The sequence below is a fragment of the Salmo salar genome, chromosome ssa24 (genome assembly GCF_905237065.1).
Source record: "Salmo salar chromosome ssa24, Ssal_v3.1, whole genome shotgun sequence".
Lineage (NCBI taxonomy): Eukaryota > Metazoa > Chordata > Actinopteri > Salmoniformes > Salmonidae > Salmo > Salmo salar.
The window spans coordinates 7,020,465-7,044,440 of NC_059465.1; the positions used below are offsets into that span (position 1 = coordinate 7,020,465).

The 23,976-nt window shown below is 42.0% G+C and overlaps 1 protein-coding gene and 1 pseudogene across 3 annotated transcripts; both read right to left on the minus strand.

Moving 5' to 3' along the window:
* Positions 1-1,696: 1,696 nt before the first annotated feature.
* Positions 1,697-17,171, minus strand: LOC106584941 (RING finger protein 122). Of its 3 annotated transcripts, none has more exons than XM_045706812.1 (5): positions 17,034-17,171; positions 8,156-8,312; positions 5,347-5,434; positions 4,964-5,046; positions 1,697-3,443 (listed from the first exon to the last, which is right to left on the minus strand). In XM_045706812.1, exons 2-5 carry the CDS (start codon positions 8,263-8,265, stop codon positions 3,329-3,331), a joined length of 396 nt encoding a protein of 131 aa, XP_045562768.1. In that variant the 5' UTR covers positions 8,266-8,312; positions 17,034-17,171; the 3' UTR covers positions 1,697-3,328. The 3 variants fall into 3 exon arrangements, with proteins under 3 accessions (XP_045562768.1, XP_045562766.1, XP_014026104.2); XM_045706810.1 differs by having other exon boundaries at positions 1,697-3,455; XM_014170629.2 differs by lacking the exon at positions 17,034-17,171 and adding an exon at positions 8,458-8,637 and having other exon boundaries at positions 1,697-3,455.
* On the minus strand, positions 16,749-23,164 carry LOC106584940 (gamma-glutamyl hydrolase-like; annotated as a pseudogene).
* Positions 23,165-23,976: the final 812 nt, after the last annotated feature.

Below are 23,976 nucleotides of genomic sequence, written 5' to 3' on the forward strand. Positions count from 1 at the left end.
TAATCTCCATACATCTCCCTCAAGGGTAAGCTAATTTACTGCACAGAGCCCAGAGCTGCCCTCATATTAGCCTGCAACAGAGCTCTCTCTCTCTCTCTCTCTCTCTCTCTCTCTCTCTCTCTGACCCCTGAGAGAGAAAGAGGGAGCTGAAATGGCCCTGTCTGGCTGAGCACACTGCTGCTGAGTGCACCCTCGGTCTCAGCCTTCCTCTACCCTGACTCCCCCCTCCCTCTCATCTCTCGTTCTCACCATGAGTGGCTAAAGTGGCTTTCTTTCCTACCCAGTTCATTCACCTCACCCTTATGGCACTAAATGAAAGGAGATTGGGAAAGGAGATAAGGAGAGAGGACTATTTGGACACAACCTGAGCTCCCATCTCTAAGATCTCAAACTCCTTGTCCTCATTTTGAAACCCTCCTTTTTAAATATTCAGTCTCTCTGACTGTGAAGTCTAATTAGTAGTGGGAAATGGGGAAATGACTTCAGAATATTCTGACACCCTATACTAAAACTCTTACTAGATAATTGGTAGCTGTAGGATCAAGTGGGATGAAAACGTACATGTTGTATCTACATTCCAATTGAGTTCTACTGGATGAAACATATTTGTCCAAGAGTGATATATGTTTCATTTTGATAAGACCATTATTAAAGAGTTTTTGTTCAAATAAAGACATATTCAGATTTAGAGATGACATGTAGGATAGGAAAGTAGCAGAGCTGCATGTCACCACAAGTGGCCTACAGAAATAAGACTTCAGATGTTACTCTTCGGTTTAACCAGAGGGTGGTGCTCAGTTCCCACGCACAAATGCACATGCACACGCACACAAAATAGTCATGAAATAAACAACTTGTAAAGTAACAAACTGAGATGAAGGGGAAACCCCTCCATTTATTAAAGTCATATTTATTGATGCACACCAAAAATGTGGAATGTGGCTGGCGTGGGAAAAAGCAAATCTCTGTAGGTGCTGTAGGGGGTGCTATAGTTAAAGATGGAATCCGCATCAGGGGAACAGCGCCACTGTCCGCCCTGGCACCTTTGTTATTGTTTTTGTTTTGTGGATGAAACAGAGGTGAGAGCGTCGAACAGAGTGCAAAATTTTTTTGCAGTACATATTCTGCTGTTCTAACATGCGTGCAATGTCCGAGAGGGGGAAAAAAAGTGTTCCTTGTTGTAATATCCCAAACGGACTTGGGCATTTACTGCTATTAATAACTGGTTACCAACATAATTAGAAGAGTAAACAAGTATTTTTGCGTCATACCCGTAGCATATTGTCTGATATACACATGGCTGAAATACTGTTTCAGCCAATCAGCATCCAGGACTCAAACTACCCGGGTTTATAATTTTCTTCATCCCCTGGTCAATACTGTGCTGTACTTCATTGGCACAGTCACACATTACATAAGTGTAATCAAACAAAGAGATGATTCAGTCCATTCTTAATACAGAGACTATAGGGGAGTGTTAATGTGCTTGTGTGCTCAATATAGGCAGTGCTTACTTGGTCTGTGTTCGACTGGTAAAACAGTTTTAAAATACAGATTACTCCACAGAAATGTGTGAAAAGGAGCCATTGACAGTCAAGAAGTCACAGTCTAGAAATGTAAAAATATATTATCCAAAAAGTATACAATGTATTCCATGTGACTGAGTTGTTCTTGAGATAGAATCACACAAAAACAGTGAAAGTCTGTAAACTTTACTGTAACTTAATTGAAATGTGAAGAACCCTTTGCTTTACGAAAGTCACGTTACAGGTTTACTACACCAGTAATACGAAAGAAAACAGCAGGTGTAGTGCCTTTGATTTCTTAGATGTCTCAATCCATCAATGTGATTGGCTAGGTGTCAAAACCAGACTGTCTGCATATCTCAGGTCCACAATAGACTACTGAGCTAAAGCCTAGGTGTGAATGCTGGGAGCTAAAACAAGTCTTCAGGTGGTTCTAAAACATGTGAGCATGGTTCACCAAACCACCTGCGCTCCGCAAATATGTTGTTGAGAATAGTCTTTAACTACATTTGCTGTACTGTAGAATGGTAATAGGTTTCCAAAAAAACTTGTCAGAGTGCAAAACATCAACGTCTACGTACCGAAAAAATAACACGTTTCGGTCATTAAACCAAAAAAGAAATTGTGAGCGGGTGATGCACATTATTCACATTCCCTTGCTCCATGTACAACAATAGAAAACAAACATGGTATACATATGTTATGAACAAGAACTATGACAAGTGATCCAAACAGACTCCTCTGTGTGACATAGAACACACACAACACACAGGTAAGCACAACATGCCGGTAGAACGTCATTGTGTATTTTCTCAACCCCATGGTTCTGATAGTGCCACTCGTCTTCACACACTCATGTCAACCGGCCTGTTCCTCCACTCTCCAAACTGGAGAGTCTGGAGGTTTTCCCTCTTCCTGACATTGGAACTAGCGTGCAACTCTGAGGCAGTAAGAGAGAGAAAGATACGGAAAGAGAGAAGGTTGAGAAAGAGCATAGAGACAACAGAAGAGAGGGAGGAAGAAAGACAGAGAGTGGCAGAAAGACAAGAACAGAGAGGGGCTGAGTGAGAGGAAAGGGGAAAGAGAGACAGAGGAAGAGTTAGACAGTCAGAGACAAAGAGAAAGAAAGAAAGAGTGACATGTGGGTATGGAGATATTCTGTCAGACAGAGTATAACCTCGTCCCCATGCTATTGTACACAGCACAAATAAGCCTGGGATATCAATGATTCAAAGTTGGCCTTAGTGGGTGTGACCATAGAATTCTATAGGAGTGATCTTACTGAGTAAAGTATTTGTCATCATTTATTTTTAGCGAATCACACGACTGCGAGGCGTGACTCCAAATGGAGGCAAGACACGTATGGAAGACACGTACGAGACAGGGTTAGGGGGAAGGTGCTGTGGGAAATGATTGGTTGGTAGATTAAGCCAATGCCTATGCGCTGGGAGTTTCTCCTGGCCTTTCTATTTGCTAACAAAAGCCAAGTTTGACTCTTTGGCCCACCAGACTCTTCGTGCATTAAGGCAAAAGTGTCTGGGAACGAGATTAGACAGAGTGTGGTGTAGACTCCTGTCTGCAGCTCTGTGTTGGTTGCTAGGTAACAGCAGTTCTTATAGTCCTCTCCAGGTGGTAGCTAGGTTACACCATTTTGCAGTAATCTGTGGATGGTTTCTAGGATACACCAGATAACAGTGTCCACTTTCTGTTGGTTGCGAGGTTACACCAGATAACAGTGTTCTCTTCCTGTTAGAGCTAGGTTACATCGGCTTGCAGAACCCCCTCCGTGCTGGATGCTATGGTTACACCAGTTTGTCCAGTAGTGTTCCTATGCTGTGACGCTGTTCTGGGGGTCCTGAGATAAGTTTGTTACACATGGGGCACACACAGCGCACCTCCAGCCATTTCACCAGACACCTGAGAAACACACTGAAATTGTATAATTTGTTAAACATTACACGTAATTCTAATTGTTGACATCACAAAGGATACATCTGTAAAAGTCAGTACAATTGACGACATCACAAAGGATACATATATAACATTGAGTCTAATTGATGACATCACAGAGCAACCTGGTTCCATTTTATATTATTCCGTATGTAAATCCAATACACTCAATTTAGTATGATAAGTATTCATTTGTGGAAGTCCATCACGTATTTCGTATGAATTACAGTTTGTATTATATGTTACGAATTTGCAAAACTTACTATATGTTAACGTTTGCAAGACGTATGATATGTTTACGAATTCTAGCTAGGTGGCTAAAGTTAGCTAGCTGGCTAATGTTAGCTAGGCTAGGGGTTAGGGGTTAGGGTTAAGGTTAAGTTTAGGAGTTAGAGTTAAGGTTAGGGGAAGTGTTAGCTAAAAGGGTTACGTTAGGGTTAGTGGAAGGGTTAGCTAACATGCTAAGTAGTTGCAAAGTAGCTAAAAAGTAGTAAGTATTTGAAAAGTTGCTAATTAGCTCAAATTCAAAAGTTGTCCGTAATGAGTTTCAAATTTGCAACCTTTGGGTTGCTAGATGTTCGTCTTATAATCCCCCCCATCCAATGCCCCTACTTTCGTTTTTGCCTTAAGTAACCATCTGTCTTGTGTAACCATACTAAACGTAACATATCATACTAATTTGAGTGTCCCGGATTTACATTTACTATGTTATGTCTAGTCAATGAGACCAGGCTGCACACAGGGTGCGCCTGTAAAATTCAGTCTAATTGATGACATCACAAAGGGTGCATTTGAAAAATTCTGTGTAATTAATTACATCACAAAGGTTGCAACTAATCATCACAAAGGGAATCCCAGAAAAAGAGAGAATATCTGAGAAATAAAAACAATGTTTCACATCAAAGGGCTTGAAATGGGATACACTAAAGCAGGGATGGGCAACTTTGATGGCGGTGGGGGCCACAAAATATCTGAACTCATTATGAGGGGCCGCAGTTGCTTGCTGATCTGCATATCCACATCATTTTTAAGATATCTGAGTGAGACTGACAAACAAAATTAATGTGGGCCCCCCAGCCGGTAATTCGACCCTGAGAACAAGTTTAGATAGCTGGCCGCTAAACTAACTTAGCAATCTAAAAAATGTTAGCTGACATGGGCTAATTGACTGACATAAGAAGAGAAAAACTGCTGATGCACAACCAAATTTCACCTTGTGTATTCTACTATTCTAACTCAGTATGTTGAGACTGACTGAATTCCACATTTTTGGGAAATTGATCCGAGGGACCTCTAAAAAGGGGCGGGCCGCCAGCTGCCCATCCCTGTCCTAAAGCAATCGTTATCAGAGATACCTCTCTAGTCAGGCAAGTACTGTCTTCCTGTGACCTGGAAACATTTAATAACTGTTGGTATGTCAGTGAAATCACTCCATTCAAAAAAAGATGGATGGATGTTGACCTCCTGCCTCCTAATTTGGTACTCACTTCCTGTGAAAGGCATGTTGGCATGGCAACACACCCAGCTCGTCTTTGACTTTGAAGTCTTCCAGGCAGACAGCACACGTCTGCTGTGAGAGTGACACGGGCAGAGGAGAGAAGAGACAGGATAGGACAGGTTTAGAAAGCAAGAGAGAGAGAACAAGAGAACGAGGGGCAGAGAGTGGCGCATGGGAAGAAAGAGGAGACAGAAAGGCAGAGAGCGAGAGGAAGAGAGAGTGAGAGAGAAAAAAGGATGAGAGAAGAGGTGGAGAGGTGTCGAGGTTGAGGTGGCATCAGATATGTTTGATTATGTCCCTCTATTAAGATTTAGACAAACCTCATCATACCTTTTCACAATCAATAACAAACGGTAGATATAGTATTTTTACCCCATGAAGATTCAACTTCTTAGGATCTCCTTTTAAAACAACCTCTCTGTAGCCAAACCTCTCACCCTGGGCTTGGTGTCGTAGTTTACTGTGGGTGAACAAACACACAAAGACCAACCATTTAGAGATGGTCTACTGTATATCATTAGCAATATAATTTTTTACAAGCAGTCCCAGTCCCCTAGAGACACAGAACTCAAATCAATCACTATGCTTTTATTGGTGCTTTTATTGGTTGGAGCAGTAAAGGTTCAATCCCACCAGTCGAAAATGAATTACATTGGTTTCCATTTCAAATGATGGTATTGGGCTCCCGAGTGGCACAGCGGTCTAAGGCACTGCATCTCAGTGCTAGAGGCATCACTACAGCCCTGGTTCATTCCAGGCTGTATCACAACCGGCCATGATTGGGAGTCCCATAGGGCAGCGCACAATTAGCCCAGCGTCGTCCGGGTTAGGGTTTGGCCGGGGTAGGCCGTCATTACAAATAAGAATTTGTTCTTAACTGACTTGCCTAGTTAAATAAAGGTTAAATAAATACAAATAAAATCCCTGAATATAGCATTAAGGCCTTTCCATCCCACCTAAGGACAACTCCCGAGTGAAACACTGGCCCATGCATCCTGTGGTTTGACCGTATGGCTTTACACTCTAGCCATGAAGGTAAATTAGGTCCTGAGAAATATCTAAGACCCCTCATGCACCCTTTCCCCCAGTTCACTACATTATTTTAGGCCTGGGATAACTCCATGCATATAAAGCAAGTATCCTCACATTGTTGTATATGGCACAATGTTAGCAGTAATCAACAATAACAATAAGCTGATCAAAACAACTGCTTTAGTGTTTTGCTGGGCTGTATACATGCAGGCACATGTACCCGTGTAAAAAAAACACAGCCATAACAAGGATCCACAAAATAACCACCATAACAATTAAATGGTAAAGATCTGAGTTGGAAAAAGTGTCTATGTGTGTGGTAAACAATTTGGCTTTGACAATGTGATTCGTTATCTACAGGTAAATATTTACATGGCCATACAGAGAATCACATACCCAATTTGAATTCTTATGAGTTCATATTCAAAATGGCATTTAATTAACAGTCTATCGCTCACACTTTCTCAAAAAGTATTAACACAGTTTTCACAACAATATCAAAGCTTCTCTATTGACTACCCTCTCTCCCTCCCTTTCTCCTCTGATGTATAGAACTACGAACTATACTGAAAAAAAATATAAACGCAACATATAAAGTGTTAGTCCCATGTTTCATGTGCTGAAATAAAAGATCGCAGAATTTTCCATACGCACAAAAAGCTTATTTCTCTCAAATGTTGTGCACAAATTTGTTTACATCCCTGTTAGTGAACATTTCCCCTGCCAAGATATTCCATCCACCTGACAGGTGTGGCATATCAAGAAGCTGATTAAACAGCATGATCATTACACAGGTGCACCTTGTGCTGGGGACAATAAAAGGCCACTCTAAAAGGTGCAGTTTTGTCACACAACACAATGCCACAGATGTCTAAAGTTTTGAGACATCTGTGTGCAATTGGTATGCTGACTGCAGGAATGAACACAAGAGCTGTTGCCAAATAATTGTATGTTAATTTCTCTACCATAAGCCGCCTCCAACGTCATTTTAGAGAATTTGGCAGTACGTCCAACCAGCCTGACAACCGCAGACCACGTGTAACCATGCCAGCCCAGGACCTCCACATCCGGCTTCTTCACCTGGTCTTCACCTGGAAAGCTGATGAAACTGATGAGTATTTCTGTCTGTAATAAAGCCCTTTTGGGGGAAAAACTCATTCTAATTGGTTTGGCCTGGCTCCCAAGTGGGTGTGCGTATGCCTTCCCAGGCCCATCCATGGCTGCGCCCCTGCCCAGTCATGTGAAATCCATAGATTAGGGCCTAATTTATTTATTTCAATTGACTGATTTCCTTGAATGAACTGTAACTCAGTAAAATTGTTGAAATTGTTGCATGTTGCATTTATATTTTTGTTCAGTATATTTACAACCACAGATAAAATACACAAAGTGAAATGAAATGCAATGCCACAGATACCATATCTGTGATTAGTCTGGAACCGTTGTATATGATTTCCCCTTGATTCTTCTAGTCAGAGCTATTTGGTTTTTCTGTGAAATGAACCCCAGCTTTTATAACGATGGACCCTCAGCCTGGATGCCACGCAGCATTCTTGTCAGATGACACTGTGGAGAATGCTCTCTCTCCTTCTCTCTTTCCTCTCTCACTCTTTCTCTAAGGCTTTTGTTCCAACCCAGCACTTACACCATCAACTGTTAGCCATTATGCTCATTTGTGCAGAAATATACTTTAGTCTTCCACCATAAAACAATACAGAAAATACAATACCGTTATATTGTACCCTGCTCCCCTTGCTCCAGTGACGTATGTCCTTACACTGTGGCAGGCAGCTTCCTGCCGCCTTATTTCCTGTCCTTCGGACACAATCATCCCCTCAGCTCAAAAATCAGGGAGTTCATTGTCATCAGAAGAAAAGGTCACTCTCTCTCTCTCTCTCTCTCTCTCTCTCTCTCCTTACCTCTGTATTCAGTTGGTGTCCTTGTCACCTCTCTATCTCTCTCTCTTCTTCTCTCTCTCTATGAAAAGGTATCACAGAGGTGAGCATGTGGACCACTCTGTGCAGCTGCAGCATGTCTGTGTACATGTCTGGCCTCCCACTATTACCCCCATCTGCTGTTTGCTGCCAACAGGATCTCTGACCCACTATTCTATTCTGATCTAGTCTATCCCCCTCTGTACAAAGTTCACCTGATGAAGTAGCAGCAGAAGATTAGGCTGAGGATGAAGACAAAGATGCCTGTTCCAAAGATGACCATGTAGATGTTGAGGGGCAGTTCCTGGAAGGTGATGGGAGGCATGGTGCACGACTTGTCGGAGTAGACCAGGCCCAGACCACAGAAGCACCCTACACAGGGGGTGGGAACAGGGTTGAGAACATAGAATCATTTTCAGCACAGTCACAGTGAAAAGGATTACGAGGTGACATGTACAGTGCCAAGAGTTCAGAGGCATGTTGAAGAGGGAATAAAGACAGGGTTTAGACTACCTACCCACACACAACTGGGAAGACCTGGCATCCCAGCTAAGGGTCAGGGTTGCCAGTGCTGCGGCTGTGTCCGCCTCTGATACAAGTCAAGCAGAGAAACTACAGATACACACACACACACACACACACACACACACACACACACACACACACACACACACACACACACACACACACACACACACACACACACACACACACACACACACACACACACACACACAGACAGAGAGAGAGAGACAAACACACATGCACACACCTTACTGTCTCTCAAATAAATTACAATGAAACACATCTCAGCTCCTTGGAAAAGTTCATGGCTAAAACATGACAGTTTCCAGACATCTCCGCTCCAAGATAATGGTACAGTAGACCTTGAGCTGTTCCATTCCCAGACTGAAACAAGGTTTTTCTACTAAGTTTTTATTGGGGGCAAAGTTAAGAGACTTGCTAGATAACTACATAGATAATACACAACACAGTGGTATCTAGGCAACTGGTCTATTTTATACAAGGCATAACCTGATGTCTAAGAGTCACAATGGATCATTTGATAAAACAGAGAACACAAGAGATAATGTCATTGATAAAAAGGTAATTTAAGCTGCTCAATTCATTTAAATTCCTTTCTTGTTTTGCCATAAAATAAACCATATTAATAAGTGAATATACAATCTGACTATGAGATGTATCAACAATGAAAAATGAGTATTGGCACACATGAATGTCAAAAGGATGAAGGAAGATATGAATTTGCTCAAAACAAATGAGGATGTAGTGCGCTTGCCCGGTAAGTGCTCTGGCCTTTCCCCCTTAATCGCTTCAGTGGGGTTTCCTTTAACAGAAACACAAAGACCTTTACAATGCCCCCATTCCTCACAATAACACCTCACTACTTACACACATGCTCGTCAAAGACACACATCTACATAGAAATAGAGTACATTTTTATGCACATCTTCTCACCAATTAAATCCATGCAGAGAAGGTTGGTCCACCCATGTGTGTGTGTGTGTGTGTGTGTGTGTGTGTGTGTGTGTGTGTGTGTGTGTGTGTGTGTGTGTGTGTGTGTGTGTGTGTGTGTGTGTGTGTGTGTGTGTGTGTGTTTGTGTGTGTGTGTGTGTGTGTGTTCTCTGCAGCTTCTCAAGTGTGTGTTGTATGTAGCATTCAAGCCAGTCGATGACCAGCTCAAAAGGTAGCGGGTGAGGGGTAGGGAAGTGAGACAGGAGGAAGGGGAAGACAGGAGTAACTGTGGGGGAGAGAGGAAGGTTGACCATGGAGAATGAATAAGACACGGACAGGCTGACAGAGAGGTCTTTTTGTGAGCCAGGTCACATGACCCCTGCCTGCAAGTCTGAACTTCATTTCACATCACGCAACAGGTAAATATTCATTCAGCCTAATTGTGTGCAGATTCGTTTTTAGCAGTTTAATTAATCAGGGATTTCATTTTGTTCCTGGAATTGGATTGATTGACCTAATTGACCTCTGATATTTCGAATAACTCTTCAACGAAAGAAAAGAACAACGAAATCTCTCTCTCTCATAGTACTTCCATGGATTGGAATCAATATCCATTCCTCTTAGCTTCATTTACTCAGAATGAGAGGCGATCCTTCATTTACTGAAAGGCTTGGTGTTTCAGGTTTATTTTCTCCTGTCAGATTACTCGACTCTGCCGGAAGCAATCAATACCAGACACTGTGATGTCTGTCTAATCCTCCACACACACCACACACACTCCCTTACTCACTCACTCACTAGCACACCAGCTCCAGTATCTCCTCTACAGCTGAACTCTAGGTGGACTAGGCTTAGTGTTGTGAACGAGACCAGGTTGATTGTGTTTGTTTTTGGTTAGTCTCGTGACAATGTTTCTGTGTAGTCATAGCAGTCTCATCGTGAATGGACATGTCAAAGGGGAGTGAAGAATGTTAGGGAACAGTGATAAACTGGAGAGATAATTATAGGTTGCTCTAGTTCTGAACAGACACAAAGGGACTCATCCAGCCGTTATACATTACATCTCTATGAATAATGATGACACAAACACATTACTAACAGAGAATGAGAGCATATATCATTAGTGTGTGTGTGTGTGGAGAGAGAAAGCTGTGAATACAGGGCTAAGGTCTTATTCCTCTGTTTAGGGAATGTATATTAGAAGTGTGTGTGTTTGTGTGTGTGTGTATATATAAAATCAGAGGTTGTTTCATGAAGGGCAGGGTGGGGGAGTAAAGTAGAGAGAAAGAGAGGGACAGAGAGAGATAAAGCTCTTCACAGATAGTGTTCTTGTCTGTGTATTCATATCTGTTCACAGTTGACATCACTTGTGACTCCTCCGCAGACTTGAATGTGGGTCTTATATGAATGCCTCTCTGTCTGTGTGTGTACACACTAGCTAAATGACTGTTTTATGAGAGGAGCCCCCCATGACCAATGAGCTATTTTGCCACTCTCCAGAGGCACCCCATTGCCATGGCACCAGAGCCAGCGGATGCAGAGAGAACTCTGCTTTAACAGTCTCATTCTAAAACTGTCCCCCTGCTCCAACAATCCAGAACTTCTCCTCTATTCTGATGTAACAGTGTAGGTTCCGTCCCTCTCTTCGCCCCAACCTGGGCTCGAACCAAGGACCCTTGCACGCATCAACAACTGACACCCCACGAAGCATCGTTACCCATCGTGCCACAAAAGCCATGGCCCTTGCAATGCAAGGGGAACAACCACTTCAGGTCTCAGAGCAAGTGACGTCACCGATTGAAACGCTATTAGCGCGCACCACCGCTAACTAACTAGCCATTTCACATCGGTTACACTAACATTCTAAATCTAGAACTGTGCCCTAGTTGGCACTAATGTTTTTAAGGTCTTCCCTGTGGCTCAGTTGGTAGAGCATGGTGTTTGCAATGCCAGCATGGTGTGTGCAATGCCAGGGTTGTGGGTTTGATTCCCACGGGGGGCCAGTACAAAAAAATAAAAAAATACATGAAATGTACGAAATGTATGCATTCACTACTGTAAGTCGCTCTGGATAAGAGCGTCTGCTAAATGACTAAAATGTAATGTCCTCATTCTGAACTGAGCGGATTTCTCAATGAGCCATAAGTGTGCAAGACACCATTAACATTTTCATAAACGGCAAAAGCTTGGGCACCGGGTAGTAATGGCTTTTGTACATTTAATGAGAGGTTTAAGAACTTCACTCACACAAAGTCTGTACTGCTGCCTCCTACAATCAAAGCTTCTATCCAAATATTAATCAGCTCATAACACAAGCACTCATCTGTGCTGCTGGTTTTCAAGAAAAATAAGCGGACAACAACAAACACCAATAAGCCCACGCAGGTCAGTCTGTGTAGAGGAAATGTTAGACACTATACAGACACAAGCATAGACGTATGGTGGATGCCAAAGTTCCATCCTCTGGACCTGCTCTTAGAAATCTTCCGATCATAAGTATTTTCATTTAGGGTGCATGTTAGAATTTCTATACCAGCTGTATTCAGCCACATATTTCATTTACTCTAGGTGAATACTAGTAGCTACGTGTAATTGTATCAGCCAATTTAATAGCATATGTTTTTTCTGTATCCTATCGTATGTAACATGTTGTGCACAGATGCATTGTAGGCCTGTCATTGTATGTAATTCTAATCTCCTGACCTACAGAATGAGGATATACTAGCCTCTTTGCCAGTCTGTTTCCACTTCCAGCTCTTTTGTCATTGTCATGTTATTATGGCTCTGGAGATCCAGTACTAGTCTGGATGATACCAAACTCAACATCCTCTGACTTCTCTCTTGCTGTTGTACCCTGTGGGTCGCGTCAGCCAGGCTAATACAGTACTTCTTACGGTATAGGGTCCTGAAGAGAGGCCTTAACTGGAGCTCTTACTGAGAATGGAAATTCGCCTCCAGGAATTCAATCAGTAAATGTCATGAAAAGTCATGTCAAGTCCATGGGAAACAACTCTGATATTGTTAGGAGTGTTTGGCATGATATTCAGAGCAGACCAAACGAGCCTGACAGGCATTTTCTCAGTGTGCACCCTGATGGAGCCTTTACATGAGAAACATGTAGAAATGTTTTTATTTTAAAATGGTCAACTAGGCATGACATTCAGTCCAAGTCAAGATATCTCAGAATAACATGTGCACACCAATATATAGTTATATATTTTATAAATGATACAAATTAGAAAGCTAATTTTATGGAAACATTTTTACAAATATACTTGAACTAGCCAAACACTGGACAGACCACTGAGAGTCTGAAGAAAAGGTGTTAATTCCGAGCATCTTCATTCTCCAACCAAACCACTATGAATTTCACCACAGTTATTTCTTAAAACATCAAGGAGATTACATGAAAGTTGCAGAGCTATGGCAAGGATCATGAACAAGCAAGCAAACAGCATTAATAAGAAAGCAATTAGATTACATGACAAATAATAAAGGGGTTAATTATTGAAAAAGCAATAGCGTGTCAAACCCAACTTGAGTGGCCCCCTAAGAGCTTTAGTCGATAGCAAGTGCACTGCATAAATATAATATGAGTGTGTGAATAAATAATTGATTGATAGGTTAAACACGTAAAATGACTACCAGTTTAGAGCTGCAGTATGTAACTTTTTGTGGGACCTGACCAAATTCACATAGAAATGTGAGTTATAGATCAGTCATTCCAGTGGAGGCTCCTCAGGGAATTTCATAAACATTTTAATTGTAAAACATTAAAAAAATATACTAGATATAATCACCACCAAATAACTGATTTAAACACACTATTTTGCAAACAAGGTTCAGTAGGTTCAGTAGCCTCAACAGGACTCTGTAGGGTTGCGCCATGGTGTAGCCAGAGGACAGGTAGATTCCGTCCTCCTCTGGGTACATTGACTTCAATACACCCCCCTTCCATAGACTTACACAGTAACTTCCGGAGGACGTCCTCCAACCTATCAGAGCTCTTTCAGCATAAACTGACATGTCCACCCAATCAAAGTTTCAGAGAATGAATCTAGTACTGAAAGCATAAACTACAGCTAGCTAGCACTGCAGTGTATACAATGTGGTGAGTAGTTGACTCAGAGAAAGACAATAGTTGAACAGCTTTAAACAAACAAATTTCTTCCAAAATTGAGAAACAAGAGAGAAAGTCATTTTTTTTCACTTTCACTTACTTAGCATGCAAATGCAGCTAGCTAGTTTAGCCTACTGAAACACCCTGCTCAAATAGAGGGATGCTATGTTAGCTAGCTAGCTGGCTATGACTTTCCAACACAACACTGGAACTCTTCCAAGTCAAGGTAAGCTAATGTATTGCCACCGGGGACCGCTGGTGTAACTGGTTATTGACTGTATACTAATGTTACTGCAAGATTGTAGCAGGTTTACTAACGTGTCAGTTATATTAGCTATGTTGACTATAACGTTACTTTAGCAAATATGGTGACAATGATGTAGGCTGTGTGTAGCAGTTTGTCTTGGAACATTTTTTTTTGCCTGGTCGCATACAGCTGATGTGTTGTGCATCGAAGTCCACCAGTGAAGGAAGAGGTGAGAGGAGGAGAGTGTATAGATGCAACAAGGAATACAACATGGCTGCTATGAAAGTGAACTGCGTTTATGCTTGATCAAGGGTGTATTCATTCTGCCAATTCTGTAGAATTTCTTTTATAAACAGAAGCAAACGGAAAAAACAAGGATAAACATACCTGAATTTGTCCAATAAAAACTTGTTTGCAACTGTTGTACTAATGATTACACCCTCTATCAGCTAGATGCAGGCAAGAGTGTGCAAGGCGGTATTGAATGTCACGGTTTGTCCATGCGTCACTGTCTGTGACCTCAAATTTGTCTGTCGACCTGTGTGCACCTACATTGTAAACTTTCATGTAGTAGCCTAAACCTATCGCTGTTACATTGAACTGGGTGAATGGAATGTGAATGAGAGTCATCCAATATGTTGTAATAGAAGTAAGGCCATGCTCATGAAAAGAAAAATCATCCTCCCTCATCTTAAATGGCACTGACCGCCACTGTGTCATTCTCATGGAAAGCAAGTCTAAGAAGCAGTAGATCTGTTCTGTGTGCTATTGCTATGCTTTCCATTCTTACATTTCATTTTTGTATCTTTTACTTTCGGTTTTGTTCACCAGCTTCAAACAGCTGAAAATACAATATCTTTGGTTATGGAAAATATATTTCACAGCGGTTTAAAATGGTACAATGATTCTCTACACTATACTTGCTTGTTATTTTTAAATAAACTGAAATTAGGTGAACTACAACCAGGAAATGTCGGAGCGATTTTTGCATAGTGTACCAATACATGTTGCAATTTAAATGTAACCAATCCTACTGGAAAGCCATAGGATTCCATTGTGACCCAAATAGCTTATCGTCCATTCGACCTATAGCCTATTGTGGACCAGGGCTTCAATTACCCTAACTCAATATCAACAATTTAAAATAGGCTGCTAAAATCATTCCAATCCAGATTACAAGGTTTTGGGAACATGAGGAAGCCTGGGAGTGGGAGGGAAGGGAAGGGAGAGCGCATCTACACAGCTCCAGGGAACAGTGTAACTTCTTCTCAAAACAGTACAGAGGTAAAGATGACTGTAGTAGATGGCTTTGGCTAGCTAACTGCTGTTTGATTTGACAGGAAACTAAACTAGTTTTAATCCAGGGTTGAGCTGGTGTGTAGCAGCTCATTTTTGTATGACATGTGTTTGTAGAATGTTACATTCCCTATTGACTGAGGTGAATGAAACTACAACAAGGTAATTATGGCTGCAGTACATTTTTCTTGTTTTTGCTGTTTTCAAAAAAAATGTTTTAATTGCATAGAAATGCAGTAAATGACCTTAAATTTTATACAATTTCCGTCACTTTGCCATACAATAGGTTTAGCTGAAATGGCGCCCCTGCATGTAGGCTAATTCAATGTTTTTTTTAAACGACAGTGCCTCTGTACTACAAAAGAATATTGCAATCTCATTTATTCTGGATCACTTATTCCATTAAGTACTGCAGTGATTCTCCTCCTCATGGACTGCAATAGATTTGCCAGTTCTTGCTGTGAGATGTTACCCCACTCTCACCAAGGCATCTGCAAGTTCCTGGACATTTCTGGGGGGAATGGCCCTAGCCCTCACCCCCCGATCCAACAGGTCCCAGACGTACTCAATGGGATTGAGATCCAGGCTCTTTGCTGGCCATGGCAGAACACTGACATTCCTGTCTCGCAGGAAATCACGCACAGAACGAGCAGTATGGCTGGTGGCATTGTCATGCTGTCAGGATGAGCCTTGCGGAAGGGTACCACATGAGGGAGGAGGATGTCTTCCCTGTAACGCACAGCATTGCGATTGTCTCCAATGACAACAAGCTCAGTCCGATGATGCTGTGACACAATGCCTCAGACCATGAAGGACCCTCCACCTCCAAATCGATCCCGCTCCAGAGTACAGGCCTCGGTGTAACGCTTATTCCTTCGACGATAAACGTGAATCCGACCATCACCCCTGGTGAGACAAAACCGTGACTCGTCAGTGAAGAGCACTTTTTGCCAGTCCTGTCTGGTACAGTGACGGTGGGTTTGTGCCCAAAGGCGACGTTGTTGCCGGTGATGTCTGGTGAGGACCTGCCTTACAACAGGCCTATAGCCCTCAGTCCAGCCTCTCTCAGCCTATTGCGGACAGTCTGAGCACTGATGGAGGGATTGTGCGTTCCTGGTGTATCTCGGGCAGTTGTTGTTGCTGCCATCCTGTACCTGTCCCGCAGGTGTGATGTTCGGATGTACCGATCCTGTGCAGGTGTTGTTACACGTGGTCTGCCACTGTGAGGACGATCAGCTGTCCAGTCCTGTCTCCCTGTAGCGCTGTTTTAGGCGTCTCACAGTACGGACATTGCAATTTATTGCCCTGGCCACATCTGGAGTCCTCATGCCTCCTTGCAGCATGCCTAAGACACATTCACGCAGATGAGCAGGGACCCTGGGCATCTTTCTTTTGGTGTTTTTCAGAGTCAGTAGAAAGGCTTCTTTAGTGTCCTAAGTTTTCAGAACTGTGACCTTAATTGTCTACCGTCTATAAGCTGTTAGTGTCTTAACGACCGTTCCACAGGTGCATGTGGAAAGACAGGATCCTGAAAAAGGGACGTTTCTTTTTTTGCTGAGTTTAGATATGAACATGTCACAGCCTATAATTAGTGCACATTGTAAACTTCTCATAACATCCCATAACATTTAGATGAATGATACAGTTGTGAGGGCAGAACAACAACATCTCAGAAGTAGATCTGCTCTTATCCAGTGAAGTTGCCAGGGAAGGTTGGTGTGAAGTTGTATATGAGCGACATGGCATCTTCCTCAGGCTGGTCGAGTGTGATGCAAATTTGTCCTGACTTTAACATAGAATAGAACTTTATTGTGCATCAAAAGGCGAAAAGGTTGCAATTTAGTATACCTCACAAGATAACACTACACTATCGTGAAATAACATGTGCAATACACTGTATTTGGCTGACTGTAAAGGACACAACGATTCAACTTCATTAGGTGTGATTACCCACCTTCATTGAAGAAGGAGGCCACGAGTACAGCGTCTGAGGAGTGGGGGAAGTTTAGGTTGGGGTCCCACTGGAAACGGTTAACCTCAGGATGCCATTGGATCCCATAGAATGGGTACGTCCTCCCTGGAAGAAACACACTCCAAACTCAACACAGGAGCTCGCATTACCTTACGATCAACAAGCTCTCCCTGTCTCATGTCAGAACTAGACGTTCATCCATGTTTCTCAAACGTCAAATTTCAAAGTTGTTACAAACGTCAAATTTCAAAGTGTTTAAGGTTAAGTGTAGGCACTAACTCTGAAATCTTGAGGTTAGGCATTGACTCCGCATGGTTAAGGTAAGGGTTAAGGTTTGGGATAAGCTTAAAACAAAAATATCAAAAACAACTTTCTATTGCTGGATTCAAACTTGCAACCTTTGGAATCAGAGGCGGATGCTTACGCCCATCTGCCATCCCCATACACAATGCCTGAGCAAAACCGAAACCTATTTGAAGGTAACCGCGCTCACTGTTGCCCCTAGTGGCAGGATTTGACATCATCTCCCGACGTCCTCATACATAAATTTACGTCAAATACTGATATGTATCACAGGTGACCTGGCTGCTTATGCTCATTTCTTTAGATGTCCTTCCTGGTGAGCCATTAGAGCAATACTGTTATTACACTATTATAAAACTATTATAATATTGTAATACTAACAATTAATTTGTGCAGCATAGTTCGTACAGATTATGCAGCCCACATTGATTTACATAGATGTTTTTAGATAAAGCAATGTATGATCTGTTAAAGGCCTATTTAAAAAACTGTAGTTGTACTTGATTCCCTTCCATGGTTGAGACAAAGATGGCACCATTCATAGCCTTGTTTGTGGACAAGAAATGTTGCAGCTTCTCATTTTCCTTGAATGTCTGAAAGAAAAGGCCATAAGCAAGGGAGTTGATAGTCAAAAACACTCATATTGTATTCAAAAGAGATTAAAGTCTGATTACACCTTCATGGTCACTCCATAATGCTGAACATTCTCTGTTAAAGCTTCTTGGGATAATGCCTATCTGACATCACAGGGGAACCCCTTGTACTTTCCACTGGAATGGGCCTGCTCGGAAAGGGGAACGAGACATTCAAATATAGTTTTTTAATTGCAACCATGGGGAGAGAATTCATCAGTCCTCTCGAATCAGCCCAGAAGAAGCATAAACACATTTTATGAAGATGGAAACTGTTTTACAATGAGTGTTGGGAGTTGTCAGGGTGTAGTTTATCTCAAAAGCATCTCTAAACTTGAAGCTTGTATTCCCTGCCCTCCAGTGGTGGATTTTAGAATGTGCAGTATGTGGAAGTCTTCAGACCCAGTCCCAAATCGTATCCTTGACCTTATCCCTAGCACTTGACTCCCTATAGAGGTGTGAGAGGACTGGGCCATACCTGTGGTGAGGTTCAGGGGCAGGGCCATCTTCTCAGCTGTGGTTTTGGTCAGCAGGTTCTCTATAGCCATCAGAAAAGTCAACAGCTGCATCCACAGACATGTGCCCCAGATAGGGAAGGAATCTCCAGCCTCATTGACCTGAAACAAGAGAACACATAAGTCTATTAAAGATTGTTTGGAGCATGTAAGATGTTTACTGATGGTAAACAGACAGACAAACAAAATGGACAAAGAGGCAAAAAGAGCATTAGACAGACAAGCCAGCTTGGTTATTTTTGATTTCGCTCATTCCAGGACTTACATTTAGCAGAAGCAAATTGGGCCTGGGTAGGGTAGGGCCTGAACCTCGCGGCCATGCCCGTAGGGCTCTAATATGAAGTGGGTAAAACAGTATGTAATCATTATTAAAGTGACCAGTTTTCAATGACTATGTACATAGGGCAGCAGTCTATAAGGTGCAGGGCTGAATACCGGGTGGTAGCCAGCTAGTAACAGTGACTAAAGTTCAGGGCAGGGCACAGGTTGTCAGTGATGTGCACGCCGAGGAACGTGAAGCTTTTCACCCTCTCTTTCATATTTTTACTGACTTCCCTGTAAGACAGATTTCTCAGACCTCCAAACCATCAGTGATGTCTCAGACCTCTAAAGGGAGGTTCAACTGTTCTGCCTTTTGCTATGGAACCCTGACCTGTTCATCAGACGTGTTTCTGACTCTCTCTTTACCGCATCTGCTGTCTCGACTTCTGAATGACCCTGCTGGTCATCTATGATCGTTTGAACATCTTGAAGAACAATCTAGCCTTAATGGTACTATCTCCACCTGGCACAGCCATCAGAGCCTGGTTCCTCTCTAGGTTTCTGCCTTTCTAGGGAGTTTTTCCTAGCCACAGTGCATTGCTTGCTGTTTGGGGTTTTTAGGCCGGGTTTCTGTATAGCGCTTTGTGACATCTACTGATGTAAAAAGGCCTTTATAAATATATTTTATTGAAATTTGATTGATGTACAAATAATTCTACAGCCAGACAGTGTTAGGAAAATAATAACTTTCTCTGCTGTACTTTGAATACTGGGAACTATACTGAACAAAACTAGAAACACAACATGCAACAATTTCAAAGATTTTACTGAGTTACATATGAGGAAATCAGACAACTGAAATAAATTCATTGTGAGGCCTCACAATGGGCCTCAGAATCTCGTCACAGTATTTCTGTGCATTCAAATTGCCATCGATAAAATACAATTGTGTTCTTTGTCCGTAGCTTATGTCTGCCCTTACAATAACCTTATCGCCACCGTGGGGCACTCTGTTCACAACGTTGATATCAGCAAACCGCTCACCCACACGACGCCATACTCGTGGTCTGTGGTTGTGAGGTCAGCTGGACATACTGCCAAATTCTCTAAAATGACATTGGAAGTGGCTTATGGTAGAGAAATTAACATTCAATTCTCTGGCAACATCTCTGGCGGACCTTCCTGCAGTCAGCATGCCAATTGCACGCTCCCTTAAAACTTGAGACATCTGGCCTTGTATTGTCACAGCACAAGGTGCACATGTGTAATGATCATGCTGATGAATCAACTTCTTGATATGCCATACTTGTCAGTTGGATGGATTATCTTGGCAGAAGAGAAATTTTTATTAACAGGGATGCAAACAAATTTGTGCACAAAATTTGAGAGAGAATTTGAGAGAGAAATAAGCTTTTGTACGTATGGAACATTTCTTGGATCTTTTATTTCAGCTCATGAAACAATTTACATGTTGCGTTTCTATTTTTGTTTAGTGTAGAATGCAAGTCTCCCACATACCGTATACCAACAATGTTGACAATGTAGAAAGGTTTATGACCCACTGCTCAAATAGAATAAAAGAGAACCTGATATAATCAGAGACTTCTAGGTGTAGGAGGTTTTGCAGAGGCAGCCATACAGTTTGGTCTTGAAGTTGATGAGCTGTCTGAGGAAGCCTCTGTTGGGGATCACACCATGGTTGTCCTTCACGGCACAGATGGCATCCACCGGGTCAGGTTCTGTTTCAGCATCAGGTAGGCCAGAACCAGAGTGGCTGAACGGCTCACCTCAACCGCACCAGCACTATACCTAAGGGAAAGATGGGGGTAGAGAGCAGTGGAGGCTCCTTAGAGGAAGGGGAGGACCATCCTCAGTGAATTTCATAAAAATACATTTAAAACATTTAAAAAGTTATTTTTAGATAAAACTAAACTAAATATAATCACGTCACCAAATAACTGATTAAAACACACTATTTTGCAAAGGTCTACAGTAGCCTCCTCAGCACTCTGTAGGGTAGCACCATGGTGTAGCCGAAGGACAGCTAGCTTCCGTCCTCCTCTGGGTACATTGACTTCAACACAAAACCTAGGAGGCTCATGGTTCTCACCCCCTTCCATAGACTTACACAGTAATTATGACAACTTCTGGAGGACGTCCTCCAATCTATCAGAGCTCTTGCAGCATGAACTAACATATTGTCCACCCAATGAAAGGATCAGAGAATTAATCTAGTACTGCAGTACATAACATGTGATGAGTAATTGACAAAGAGAGAGAAAGACAATAGTTGAACAGTCTTCCAAAATGAAGGAGAGGCAAGAGAGAGTGAGTCATTTGTTTTCACTTTTACTTACTTAGGTAGCAAATGCAGCTAGCTAGTTCAGCCTACTGAAACACCTTGCTCAAACAGAATGATGCTATGTTAGCTAGCTGGCTATGACTATCCAACACAACACTGGAACTCTTCCAAGTCAAGGTAAACTTCTGGTTTTACAAATGTATTGCCACTGGGGCCCGCCGGTGTAACTGCTTACGCGTTAGTAAACCCAATACAATCATGCAGTAACGTTACATTGTACAGTCATTACACTAACGTTACTTCAGGATTGTAGCGAGTTTACTAACGCATTAGTTCTATTAGCTATGCTGATTATGACATTACTTAAGATAATATGGTGACAATGATGTAGGCTGTGTGTAGCAGTTTGGCTTGGAATGTTTTTTTCTGTCTGGCCACATAAAGCTGATGTGTTGTGCATTGAAGTCCACCAGCGAAGGGAAGAGTTGAGATGAGGAGTGTGCATGCGAGAAGGAATACAACGTGGCTGCTATGAACTGTGTTTACACGTGATCAGGGGTGTATTCATTCCTTTGATTCTGTTGAAAAAACTTTTCTTAAACGGAACAAAACAGGGATAAACATACCTGAATTTGTCCAATAGAAACTGTTGGACTAATGATTACACCCTATATCAGCTAGATGCAGGCAAGAGTGCGCAAGGCGGTATTGAATGTCACCGTCAGTCCATGTGTCTATCACCTCAAATTTGTTTCTCGACCTGCGTGCACCTACGTTGTAAACTTTCATTCATAGGCTAGGTTGTACTAACCTCATGATGGGTATAGGGAAAATGTTAGTATCATGTAGTTGCCTAAACCTATCGCTATTGCATTGAACTGGGTGAATGGAATATGAATGACAGAATTCTAATATGCTGTAATATAAATAAGGCCATGCTCATTAAAAAAGGTCTTCCTCCATCTTAAATATAATCTACTGCCACTGGTAGAGGGTAGAAAGGGGGAGAGGGGAGAGAGAGAACATGGATTTTGCACACTAAGCACAGGGTGTTAACTTCTCCTCTGGAAACTTTTGCCTCCTTTTAGTTTGACATTTAGGTGCGTTGCAGATAGAAATGTAATGTTTGCAAAGGAAACAACTCTTCAATGTACATTTCATCATACACTTGGCCATACCACTTATTACACAGGCATTCCCCAATGTAACAACTTCTTACTCTGTAACAAGCTAGTACTTATGATAGATGGAGTATCACTATAGAACTCACTTTTCTTGCAACGTTCCACTTTGCTGAACACGGTGGGCCCAGTGGATGAATTCAGTGCAGTCTGGAAGTTGACAATCATGGAAAATATACAGGAGTTGTGGGCCTCGATGCCAAGGTACTTGATGTTCGTGCCCTGGTATGCCTCTGCCCCTTCTCGTCATTTACTGTGGTTTGCGTTCAAGACATGGGTGACAGGATGGTTTGCCAGCTGGGCGACATTCATAGCACTGTCCTTATGAAAACCACAAGTTTCAAGTTTATTAAAAAACATATTGCACAACTATGAAAATACTGTAGATATTTATACATGTTGAGGACAGGTCTACAATAAACAAATAAATACAGTCTACAATGGACAAGTCATATCCAGGGCTGTGTAGAAACTTGAAGTTCTGGACACTGAAGCCTGGAGTTGATGCTAGATCTATATAGAGATTGTATAAGAGCAAATAACTGGCAATCTGATATTAATACAGAATTCACACTGCTGACGTCCACTTTGGGAACAGTGACCAGATTAGCCTATGCACTTTCCCGATACATAACTCTGCTTGAGAGTGCATGTTACTTTAGGGCCCAAGCGCTTACATTTTTTTTACAGTCAGCTCCCCTCACACCTGAGCCTTGTCCAAAACATGCCTTGGATTAATCTCTATGGATCTGTTGACATACACAATTCTTGTCCATTTTTCCTGACCATATTTTCCAGTCAACCAATATAAAAAGGACAAGTATTGTCACTGCACTTACTGGTCTCCAATGTAAAGTCTGTGCCACACTTTGTCTGCATGGGTGATGATGGCTTTCCCAGTGAAGCGCAGTTGTTCCATGTATGTAGTTCTGTCCTTGAGCTGTTCTTGTCTATTGATGTACTGTATTATGTCATTCTGTATTATGTTTCATGTTTGTGTGGACACCAGGAAGAGTAGCTGCTGCAACAGCTAATGGGGATCCTAATAAAACACCAAAAACACTGCCAGCCCTGGTGAAAGGTCAATCGTTCCAGGACAGGTGGAGTTGAGGTAAAATCAATTTGTTTTGCTTTTAAAGTAAATGATAAATCTATTCTACAATACCTCCATAGGTTATGTAGAAACCCAGTTTTTCAAAAGTTGTTTGAAGTACGGTCCGACTTTAAAAACATTTTTATTTTTTTTGCAGCTGCTGCCACCTTTCAGTGGAACTGGTTTTGGAAAGGGTAGTGTAAGGCTAAGTTAATCATTAGAACCATAGGATCCTACGTTTCTAAGATTAACTTAGCCTTAAAATGCTTTTGGGAAACTGGGCCCTTATCTATCACCATGCAAAGGACGTAGACTGCCTACTGTACATCTCCATACTTTAGAGCAGCAAAACTATTAATTGTAGATTAGTTTCATAGGAATCCTGAAGAGGGATTGAATGAACAAGTGTAGGATTAATGAAGTCGGTTTGCTTCAGTGTTGCTTGCTCCAGTGAGACTTCAAAGCCTTCTGACACTCTGTCCCACAAATCAAATTCAATGAGTGTTCAAAAATGCTCGGCGAGAACATGTTATGCTTTCACATCAAAACCTATTTAAAAAGATCTGAATGCTAGCTGTCAGGCAATGATATGTGTGGGGACATACACAGCAGTCTCAATTTCACCAAAAGACATGACA

Coding starts and splice junctions, on each gene's coding strand:
- LOC106584941 (XM_045706810.1), bottom strand. CDS start 8,265: ATGCCTCCCATCACCTTCCAGGAACTGCCCCTCAACATCTACATGGTC. Junction 5,047..5,346: donor AGAAGTTGAATCTTCATGGG/GTAAAAATACTA, acceptor TCACTCTCACAG/CAGACGTGTGCTGTCTGCCT. Junction 3,456..4,963: donor CAACATGCCTTTCACAGGAA/GTGAGTACCAAA, acceptor ATACAATTTCAG/TGTGTTTCTCAGGTGTCTGG.